Here is a 12451-nt window from a genome sequence, read left to right on the forward strand (position 1 = left end):
GATACTTGAAGGGAACAAGAGGAATTGATTACACATCAAAACTTTCTTGAAATTGAGATTGTTGCTGGTTTTTTAAAATGTAGTTAAAACATTGTTCTTGATGGATAAATAGCGAACTTGATGTACGTAAAATTTCCAATGTATACTTTCAGTTTGGGGGAGGAAAAAGAAATAACCAACTAGTTCATGGCTTTTCGGAATCTATCTGCCCATTCTTGGAACAAACAATAGTTGACAGATGGTAATCTTGCAGTCCAGCTGAAATCTCTTGCTTGACTGAGTATAAAAATAAATACAAATTTAAAGGTAAATCAATTTGCCCAACCTCGAGGTACAATAGTAGATGGAGGTTTTTATCTGGGAATAAGGTGCAAATAGATCTTTAAACTTTGCGGATGGGTTAAAAGGTTTTTTTTTTTTTAACCTTTTTAAACTATTTAAATTCAAAATTTATCACTTTTAGTTTGATTTAACTCTGTTTTAGGAGAATGAATTACATTCTCTATATTAAGAGAGTAAATTCAATAAAAATATAATAATAATTTATTATCTCAGATTAGATGATCTAGATTAATAACAATTTAACTAACAAATAATTATTAATTATTTTTTATTAACTCTAACTTTTTCTTTTATTCTTAAGGGAGAGCGCTATCTCTTCGAGAGATAGAGTGAGCTAAAATATTAAAATTTTGTATTAAAATTGCATAAAAAGATTAAAAGGGCCTATTTGGCCCTGCTTGTAAAATTTAAGAGTCAATTTGCATCTTATTCCTTTATCTAATATTATCTTTAGTCTGATTTTTGTACTACTCAAGTTCATTCTCTAATTTTTAATTTAATTTTCTGCTTTTGATCAATATATCAACTTCTGTAACTTAAATATTTAAAGAGCCAACGACACTTTTAATAATTTAAGGATTCAATTTTCTCTTTTTAATTAGATCAGTATTGATATTCAAACTAGTAAGCTCTTAACTCTGGAGATGAGGCTTACCATCATCAAGCCAATCACATTCAAGAAGTCATGGTTTAAATAGTAATTGCAAAATTGTGGTACTTAAGGATAAGAAAAAGATGGATAACTTAAGCATGAAATTCATTATTTTTCTTGTATATTTACTTCCAATTTTAATAATATAGATTACTTTCATTTTATTGTTTTAAGAACAATAACTTATAATTAATTAATAAATTACATATTATTTGATAAGCAATAACTCATTTTATTTTATAAAAATTAGGGGAAAAAAACCAACTTCCATAAAGAGTTCAAGTTGATGAAAAAAACCCCTTCTGGGATTACCCAAAACTTACAAAAATCTGTCGAAGTATGAGTGCCAAGAAGTATATAAAATCAGCCTGTGATCAGTAAAAGAAACCAGAATTGCAATGTAATCAGAAGATTTTACATCACTTAACCAGAATGGTAGTTTCACGTCAATCTATAACGGCTTCCACAATCAGTAACCATATCAACATATAATAGAACCATCCAATCGCATCAAATTGCACCAACATTAGCCGAAGGGTACTCCAATCAATCAATGAAATATCATGAAAGCCATAGATCACACCATAACAAAATGTTCCAGCATGTAGCATCTCTCAAGAATGGGAGGGTTTAGTAAAGATCCTGCAAAAGAACACAATTGCAATATATCCTAAGAGCACCACCATAGCCAAGTAGTCAGGTCCTCTGTGTTCAGATCATCATTTTTTGCTAAAGCATCATCCCCGTAGCAAATTTCCCACAAAAATGTGTCATTGAAAGTGTCATTTCTTACTCTTTTACGTAAAAGACCAATAGCTCTGAACTTATGTACCAGTTTTCAAAGGCTTTTTTCTGCTTTCTTTATAATCCACTCAATTGCATTTGATGAATCATTATAAATCATATATTAAAAACATACATTTAACTCTTATATATTATTTTAAAATTTTTTAGTTTAGCAATTTTATAATTTATAAATATGTCAATTACTTGCACTCCACATGCATGAAAAACTAGTATAACTTTAATGAAAAATAAGTCATTTTGTAGATATTATGTGTAACTTAAGATAAATTATTTAAATAATGTTTTATGAAAATATTATGCTACAATTAATAACTTACCTTATCTGTGGAAGTGATGTTTTTTTATCGGAGTATAATTTTCTTCATAATCAAGAAGATTGCACCTTTGCTCTTAGTTCTGAATTTTGGGATCCTGGAGAATTTCTATTTGCTCTTCACATCTACTTCATGCTTAAAAGGACCTGCCACATCCACTATATTGGCGTCCATTGCATCCTTTCCTCTTTTGGAACACTAGCACATGTTCATGAAACAAAAAGAAAACATCTTCAGAAATAAGAATATGAATGATGATGTTGTTACCACATAAATGACAAGTAAAGAATAGATCAATGATCCACAGAAGTTATTAAGAAAAAAGGTCTTACCATTTCTAGCAGAGTTGTATTAAGGTCTTTCTCTAATTGATAGTAGCGGGAATCTATTCTCATTGTCTTTAGTTTTGGTGTGATCACTGATCCATAAGAGAAAGTCCTTATTTGATGACAATGTACAAGTTTCAAGTCTTCTAACAGAGGCAATTCGACTGTGACAGAATTCTCAATGCAAAAACTCTTGAATTTGTGTAAAGATTGAAGTTCCAGGAACCTTAGTCGAGGGAATACAATTCTGTCACTTCTTGCTTCTGCTTCTAATTTCTCTTCTGCAACCATTGCTTCCACCATTTTGCACTCTATAATTCTTACTACTTCTAGCTTTACTAGAAGTTTGGCCACAGGAGGTGAAAAAAGATACTTCAAATGATCACAATATTCTATATTTATTTTTTTCAGGTTTTGAAAGGCTGAAATTTCTGGTGGTATCTTGAGCAACACATGCTTGAAATTTGGTAAAAAATCCAATCTCAGTTCTTCCAGATTATTAAAAAGTACTCCATCAGCATGGTTTTCCTCAAACAAATATATCACTTCCAACGATTGACAACTGCCCACCTCAAGTCTTTTAAGATTTCGTATCCTTTTAATGGATCTGATTGTAAATGGAGGACATGTCTCTGCGTGGCTGTAACTATGACCAAATTCACCCTTGTTCTGATATTGTACCTTTTCCTCCATCATTGCACCCACATTTTTCAATCTCAAATCTTCTAATAATGGAAATTCAACTGTTGTAGATCTATCACTGCAGAAACTCTTGAGCTTTGTTAAACTTGTAAGCTGCAAGAACCTTAATTGAGGGAAAATAATGTTTCTATGGCTTTCTTCTTCTTCTTCTTCTTCTTCTTCTTCTGCAACAATTGCTTCTATCCCATGGCACTCATCAACTATTACTTTTTCTAGTCTTACCAGAAGTTTAATCGCACAGGGTGAGAAAATATATTTTAAAGAAGAACAATCATATACATCCAACTCTTTTAGGTTTTGAAAGGCTGTGATTTCTGGTGGAATTTTGAACCATATGTGCGCTAATTTTGGTAAAAATGACAACTCCAGTTTCTCCAAAACACTGAGCATTACTCCATCAGAACGCCATTCTTCAAATGAAAATATTACCTCGAATTCATCATTCTTAAACAATGCAAGTTTATTGAGATTCCTAAGCGCTTCGATTGATTTGAATGAAAATGCACAACATGTGCCCGTGTGGTCGTAATTATGGCTAGAAGTGAACTTGTTCTTCAATAATGAAACCTATGTATAATCAAACAGTTGCCTTAATAAAATTATAATTTTATAAAATGTATTATTTACATGAAAGAAAAGAAAAAGTAAATAAAATAAAAGACACATTTCTATTATACAAGGATAGGAATATTTGCATTCCAACCCTTTATATCTATTTTTCATTTCTATTTTTGTTTTATTAAATTAATAGTTTTAGCCTTATTTAATATAGTTTCATGAAGATAATCCAAAGAGAAAACCCATTTTTATATCCCAAATTTAAAATAAAACCGAGATTCGAAGGCAAACTTACACATTAAAAACATAACCAACATGACCTTCTTCCAAGTGAATGTAATTCCTTGGAACAAAACCCACATACATGCCACCATTAACAAAAAAAAATGTGTTTGACAAAGCATTTTTTATTAGTTTAATTAATTTAAGAAACAAACATTAAGTTTTATTTAGTGATAATAATAAGTTTTAATTCCTTTGGTTGGACCTCTATTAAATGTAAGTATGCATTAGCCACATGTATATAATAATAAGAATAAATGAGAAATAACAAAGAAACTGTAGGAATTAGAGTCACATGTTTTATTTAGTGATAATCGTTTTATTAGTTACTAATGTTAATATAAAAACTATTAAAAATATTTATTATATAAATTAATACTATCATATAATTGATATTACTATATTTTAATATTAGAAATTATTATATAATTAATAAATAGTAAATATAATATTTTATAATATTATTTTCTAAAATTAGAGTCATTATTTAATTAGAAAATAATTGTGATATACTAAATAAAAAAATAATCAAAGGCATGCATTAAAGTTAAAAGTATTAATAAAAAAAATTAAAGTGATTAAAATTTTCATAAAAATTATTACTTTAAAGAACGTGGATATCAATTTCTTGTTAATTTAATAATATTAATAAATGCTTTCTATAAAAAATAAAATCATTTATATATATTTATACATGCACACAAGCACATAATGAAAGTAAAGAGCAATTTGTTAAAGTATTGTGATTACATGTCACAAAATTTATTTTTATAAAAGATTACTGTAGACAAATACATAATTAATAAAAGTAAATAAAAATTTATTTTTATTTTAATATAATATAATTAATCATTAAAATAAAACATAAAATATATGAACTAAAATGTACACCATAAAATTATCAATAATGGTACATTAATCTAGGCAAAATATTATAGATTCAAAATGTATCCACAAGAATGTTTAATATATTATATAATAAAATTTAAATAAAATCATCATTTACTAATGAAATAAACAACTATATGAAATTTATATTATTATTAATTCATTAATTATTTGTTTACCTACAAACTTAGGGCATATTTCAACACACTAAAGTTTCAAGTTAAGTTTCCTTCTTTTCATTTGTAACTCAAAATAATAAATAAAGAAAGAATATAAAAAGAGTATCTCGTGAATTGATAGTTTTATACTCAAAAGACTGTAGTTTTTTTTGTATGACTAAAATTATCATGTGATTTCATTTACTTATATTTTTACTATCTTACACATTAATATCTTTATTTCTATTATAATACTCATTTTTATAAGAAAATCACTTATTAAGTGATTTAATATATAACTAATTACATTAAACTCATAGTAATATATATATATATATATATATATATATATATATATAATATTTTAATTTTTTATTATTATTATTATTGTTGTTGTTATTATTAGAATATAAAAAAAAGTAAAACATATGGTATTTTTTATCATAAAAAAATGAATCTTCTAACTGCAAGATGCCTAACCATAATATGTGCTTTTATACTTTTTCAAAAAAGACAGTAATCATGTAGAGTCCGAGATAAAGCTAGTAAAGTAATATAGCAAAGTTCAAAAGGTAATTTATAAATTTTGAATAATTACAAATTATCGATATATATTAATTATATCGATATTAATTATATTTTTCTATTAACTCTAAAATTCTTTTTTTATCAAAAAAAGAAAAAAGAAGAAAAAAGGGTGAATACTCGCAATATATTGAAGGAAAATGCAAATACGTACCTCTGTGGGCTCTTGGCTTGACTGAAGCTGCTGATTAGAGCTTTGCCATTGAACAGTTGAGTCGACACTTGGATATATTGAAGGAAATGTCTTCATTTTGGGACAATTTCTTACCTTTAATTCATTTAGAGAGCCAAAGGAAGTATGACCGTCAGGATAGAAGGCCACTAGCTCTGGTAGTTCTGAGAAATAAATAGACATTAGCATAGGGAACACTATTTTGGTTTTTCTCTTATGGTCTTCTTCTCCTCCTGCAACTACATATTCAATTCTTTTACATCTCCGTAAAGTTAACTTTTTGAGTTGCATCAGTTGTCCTGCAATGGAAGTTGAGAAGACCACCTTCAGCAAACCACAATCCCGCAAATTGAGCTCTTGCAAATTTGGCAACTGTAGCCGATGCGATGAAAATAGTGATGGTCCGATCCTCGTCTTCTCATTTATGTGAGATGCACTTGATTGTTTAGAGATATCTGATAAAACCTGTTAAATATGATATTTCAATAACATAAAATAAATATATTTTCTATCTGTATTCATGATAATTTCAAAGGGATAAATTTAAATGGGAAGGATCTTGGTAACTTAATGAAAAGAAGATAAAGTCGTACCTTATCCTTGTGTATCCAAAAACCAATCAGCTTTGGAAGATTATACAGATACAACATTTTTAGTTGAGGAAACTCAATATCAGAATCGTCATCTTTGGAAATTATCTTCTCATCATCCTCTTCCTTTCCATAGAAAATTCCCTCAATCTCGTCGCAATACTTTATGTTTATGCTTTGGAGTTGCTTCAATCCTCTAGCCATGGACAGTGGAAAAACATATTTCATCTCATGAGATTCAAATATTCTTACATCTTTTAGTTTATAAAAGCACAGATCCTTATTCCGCAATTGTGAAGTTTCTTCTGAACCTTCATCTTCTAACTCCAAGAGACAATTCTTCAAATTGTTCACCTTTAGACCTAAAACTTCGGTGTTCCTCAGCAAAGCACTGAACCCACTTGCTAAAACATCATTCCCATCACCTTCGATGTACAACTCATTCATTGAATCTTTTCCATATGAATTGTATTTGAAATGTGTGCCTATAACAACTTTAAATCTACTTAGGTTGCTAATGACCCACTCTTTAGGAAAAACCAAGAAATTGAATACATAAATCTCCAATGCAGTTATTGGATGAGACTCCAGCTCCTTGAGGCTTGCATTTTCCTTTCCATCTTCTATCAATCCCCATGCCATGAATTTCGTACTTACATACAACTCTTCTAGATTTGACATTTTTGATAATACACCTAATGGGATGTATCTGAGGGATGACATTGAGCTCAAATTCAGTACCCTCAAATTTCTTAGTCTTCCTATTTCTATTGGCAACTCTTTTAAGTAAGAGTCCCAATCAGTTTCAATTCGAAGAATTTCTAAAGTAATTAGTGCTCCAATTGCAGATATCTCTCCATACTTCAAACGATAAAGATGCAAGGTTCGAAGTTTCTTCAAGACATCAAGTGGCTGTGGAAGTAATGGTATCTCCAAAGATAAAACTTTGAGTTCTTTCATACCTCCAAAAGAATTATTAGGTAAAGGTTGTGAATCATTCTCGCACCAGAGCTGTAAAAGTTGTAGCTTTGGACATTCCAAATCAACAAGGTGCTCGTCGATTTTTATTCGAACAAGTGAAATCGCAGTGAAATTTTTGTACCTATCCATCTCCGCAGGCCAGCTTTTCATATTAGAATTACAACACACTAGATATCCAGAGTTATCTTTGGCAATGACTATGGCGACATCACGTATCAGATCATGCATCTTGACGGATTCATATTCATCTGAATCGCCCTCAAGCAACAAAAACGATTCCTTGAGTTCATCAATAAGCGTACGAACTCTGTCTCTTGCCTGATACAAAAACTGCACGTTTTGAAACCACCCCAGGCCTATCCCATGACCAACCAAATGTTCTACAGGAACACTATAATCTTCAGGGAACAAGCAACAAAGGAAAAGTAGTGCCTTGGCTTGGTCACTTTCCAAAAGATCAATACTCAGTTTAAGTCTGGAATCCACCTCCCCCATTTCCAAGATGCCTTTCATGTTAGACGTCTTTAGCTGTAGGAGTGCATCATCCCATCTATGCTTTGGTTTGGATTTCAAAGCCTTAGCAAGAGCTACAATGGCAATAGGCAAGCCTCCACATCGATCCGCAATTTCACATGCTATGCCGACTAAATTTCCTTCAATGGAATTGCCTACCGTCACTTTGAAAAGACCTCGAGCTTCTTCTTCTTTTAAAATATCAATAAGGAAGTTCTTTTGACTTCCTATTTTAGTGCATAGATCATCCCTTCGTGAAGTTAACACAATTTTGTACCCCTTTCTGTCACCATTTAAAGGAAGTCCAATTGCTTCAAAATCCACCTTCTCCCAGACATCATCCAAGATCAAGAGCACTCTCTTGTCACACTTCATAATCCACTCATGCAGCTTACTTGCTCTTCCCACCAAAGTCTTCTCCTCAAATTGCAAACTGAACCGCTCTATAATCACATCTTGGATAGTCGAGTTTGGATTTTGAGAGACCACAGTCATTGCAACTACACCAAACAGATTTTCAGTTTCTATTCTTTTCACTAGTTTTTTAACCAGTGTGGTTTTCCCTACACCAGCCATTCCACAAATACCAATCATGCTCAGCTCATCATTCTTCAAAGCCTCCCAGACGTCATTCATAACTGATAGCCTAGACTCAAAGTCCTTGACACCTTCAAGGTTGAACGTAGATCCCAGATTTGGTTGAGGAGCATCATAGGCTACAATACCAAAATCTGGAGCGTCTCGAATCTTCTCACGAATATCCTCAGTCATCTTTGAAGCTTTCCTGCTTGATGAATAACGTGACCACGGATATTGACAACGCCCGTTCAAACACCTGTTGCTTGCTCCAGGAGTTTCCTTTTCAAAAAATTCACCGACCTTTTGGTTGAGCTTGTCTGCTTCCTCTTTCCAACGGGGTACACTAGGAATAGGAACTTTAAACTTCCGGTTAGCATCTTGCACAAATTGATCAGCTTCAACCATTTTATCATCCAGCTTCTTTCTTTCATCTTGCAGGTTCGTAATGTTACGATTGTAGTAAACCAAGTAGCCAATATGTCTTTTGATACTGATCGCCAATGATTTTCCAATTTCACTGGCACCAGAACTCACAATTGCTATAAGATACTCCATTTTTCTTTAATATCTAACTGGCCAACTGCAATACAAATAACAACAAAAATAATGATAAAATAGAGTTGAAGTAATTTCCGCTATTTATAAACATTGAAAATAATTGGTATAATATAAAAAAAAAAAATAGAAGACAAATATTAATTTCTTCTTATTTTATTAATATTTTTATCACATCGTATAATTACATTATTGCCACATTATTTAAAAGTGAAGATCTAATTAATAAAAATATAAAATCTTTCTCACACTATTAAAATCCCTAACCATAACTACATAATTCTATTATATCATAAGTAATAGGAAAGTATATGAATAATGGAAAATTTCTGAATCTTTTATTTTCGATGAATTCCGAATTATTTTTGGACATTGGTTCGACCAAATTCTACATGCGCCTTAGAATTTTGACACACACTTTTTTCTTTGAATTTATATTTATTAAAATCGATACTAAATGTTTATTATTCATTAAATATGTATTGAATATTTATTATTTAACGTTAAAAAAATATTTATATCATAATATAAATATTTGTACAATAAATTTAGTTTGACCTTTTTTTACTAACAGTAAAAAATGATTAATATTATATCTATATTATATAAATCCGTTTGAATAAATTAGTAAATATACATTAACAAAGTAATGAATATTGTGTCTACAAATAATGAATGCTTATATTAATCATAAAAATTTTAATTTTCATAAAGAATCAACATAATTCTCATATTGAAAATAGTTCATAGTAATCTAAGAAATATATAAAATTATAACTACTCAATTGACAAAAATAAATTAATGAACATATAGATTATAAATAATGAAAGGACAATTATATAATTAGTTTATATTAAAGAAAAGAAGAAAATATATCTTTTTCATTTTATAGGACCAATAAAATAGTTCAAGTTATTAATATTATTTAAATAGAAAATTAATTTTGTTGATTTGACCTGTAATTACAAATCATCAAATATATATATATATATATAGCACATGATTTCATAAAAGCATATGATTTTTCCGATCTAAATAAAGTAGGTTTTACATGAAGAAGATTTGGCTCACCATGTTCTATTCGATATATATATATATATATATATATATATATATATATATATATAACTGAAATAATATTAAAATTCTATACACATGCATGAATTTAAACTTAAATTTATAAAGATACTGATTAAATTGATTTGAAATCAATGATTTTTAAAAAAGTATTCGTATATTGTCAAAACAAAGTAATGGTCGATGTCACCACCAAAATGTGGAATCTGAAGAAGAAGAAGATGGTAGCAGAGCTTGGATCAGCTTGTAGGCTTTTGCCGCCTGCTCTTGTGACGATAAGTTTGGGCTGTAAACTATTAGTGGAATATCTTTATAATAATATTTTCTAGGTTCCGACATCTCTAGACGAGTTGTCTCTTTAATATTCTTTCTTATATTGTCTTATTTGTTTGTTAGATTAGTTTTTTTATTTATTTATGTAAATATTCTTGGTGTACAAAGAACGTTAGAATAGCTTTGTATAAATTCATGGCTTAGCCAAATTTAAGAAGACAGAATCATTCTACAAAATTTTATATAAACTCAAAACAAAAGTAAAGGATGAAAGCGAAGAACAAGAAAAAGAAAAAAAAAATAAAGAAAGAAAGAAGAGAATAAAAATTGATTCTGGTTGAAGAAGAAATGATTTAAATTACTGCATAGATGTTATTTCATATATAGTCTATTGGATCTTCATTAGAGTTCAAATCCATTTACATATGTATATCCAAACAAGAAATTTGACTCTGACCAAATCTGCATTTAAATGCAGCAAGTTTTGTTCAAACCAGATATATGCAAAAAATTCAGTTCAAAGATATATTAAGCCCTCCAACAAGTACAAAAAATAATAATAATAATAATAATAATAAAAAAAAAAAAACAATGGGGAGAACTATACATAAGTTTCACAGGGTAGAGTTAGCAGAAAATAATAAAAGGAATTTATCAAACAATAGTTATCAAGTATAGAACATAGACTTACTTGCAAAGAAAACTATTCAGACAAGATTATTGTACCGAATGGGAAATACTGAGAAAACAGAAAGCATAAGACTGTATTTGGGGAAGAAAGATGAAAGAGATCAACCACTAGAAAGAAAAGATTTTTAATGAAAATAATGAGAGTAACAAAGTCTCTTTTTAGTTTTATAATATCGAAGTCTTTGTTTATGTTTAACATTAAATAAATGTACAGCCAACTTACGTTATGATATTTCGGTTTGAAATTCCTTTTTTGCTCAACTTAAATATGATAAATCATGTTTGTTATTTTTGTTTTTAATTTTCAATAGAATGATTAATTTTTTTTAAATATTTAAAATTAAAGTTTAAAAATTAGACTATTATTTATTAAAAAAACAAATTTTAATGGTTGATAATATTTCAAATAAAATATTAAAATTTTATTTTTCCACTTAAACAAGCAAATTCTTCTCTCTTTTAGCCATTAAAATATATATATATATATATATATATAAGAGTTGGTCTGAAGTATGTTTATAATCTTTCATTTAGGAATAAAATGAGAGTAACTCGAACTTTTTTCAAATTAAGATATATATTGACCGTCTATAAATACAAAAATATGTTAGGGCAGCACTGAGGTTGGAACTGATTTCATCTGTTTGCATAGAATCAACCAATCTGATTTTTGTTTTGAAACTAAGTTATGTGAGATTAAAGAAAATACAAAGTTTAATTATTTTACTGGATTTTCTTAAAATTTTACTTAATTTCGATATTTATAATTCAAAATGAATTATATTATAATTTTAATATTATTATTTCGCTCAATTTACTCATGAAATAATTTTATTTGGTTTGTTAATTATATAGCACCACTAGACAATAATGCAAACTAACTTAATCTTCTTGTTAAATTAAAAATCGAATTAGCCTACTGGCTCATTGACTTTTTTTCTTAATAGAGAATTATGAAACCTTAATAAAACATACAATTACATTTTTAAACAATAATTGAAACAAGCAAAAATAGATTATAAAAGAAAAGAGAACATAAAATCAAAAAATATAAATGTGAAATATTATTTAGATATTGAAAATTTCATATTTATAATTCTGAACCGTGTTGATAAAAATATTTCAATTTATAAATTCGAATTTGAAAGAATTTTATTCGCTTTTTATTTTTAGTGATTTATTAACTTAAATCTCAAATTAAAAATATAATAAATTACAGTGACGCAATAATGACTGATATAAAATAGAATATAAAATAAATAAAAAAATCATGCGTTTTCATTGGTATTGAGTATTGACTTTGCATCATTGTTACGCGTAGCAGCTACATGATACTGACCACCCATAACTATAAAAATATTTATAATATTCAGCTTGATTTTTTTAGTTGCAGTATTTTAGATAAA

General features: G+C 28.6%; 1 protein-coding gene across 1 annotated transcript; it reads right to left on the reverse strand.

The window, feature by feature from the left end:
* Positions 1–1205: 1205 nt before the first annotated feature.
* LOC8281382 (probable disease resistance protein At1g61190) lies at positions 1206–11252 on the reverse strand. Its single transcript, XM_002521743.4, has 6 exons — positions 11047–11252; positions 6380–9029; positions 5769–6251; positions 2448–3710; positions 2119–2313; positions 1206–1636 (listed from the first exon to the last, which is right to left on the reverse strand). Exons 2-5 carry the CDS (start codon positions 9002–9004, stop codon positions 2224–2226), a joined length of 4461 nt encoding a protein of 1486 aa, XP_002521789.3. The 5' UTR covers positions 9005–9029; positions 11047–11252; the 3' UTR covers positions 1206–1636; positions 2119–2223.
* Between the last annotated feature and the right edge of the window lie 1199 nt (positions 11253–12451).

Source organism: Ricinus communis, chromosome 2, assembly GCF_019578655.1.
Source record: "Ricinus communis isolate WT05 ecotype wild-type chromosome 2, ASM1957865v1, whole genome shotgun sequence".
Lineage (NCBI taxonomy): Eukaryota > Viridiplantae > Streptophyta > Magnoliopsida > Malpighiales > Euphorbiaceae > Ricinus > Ricinus communis.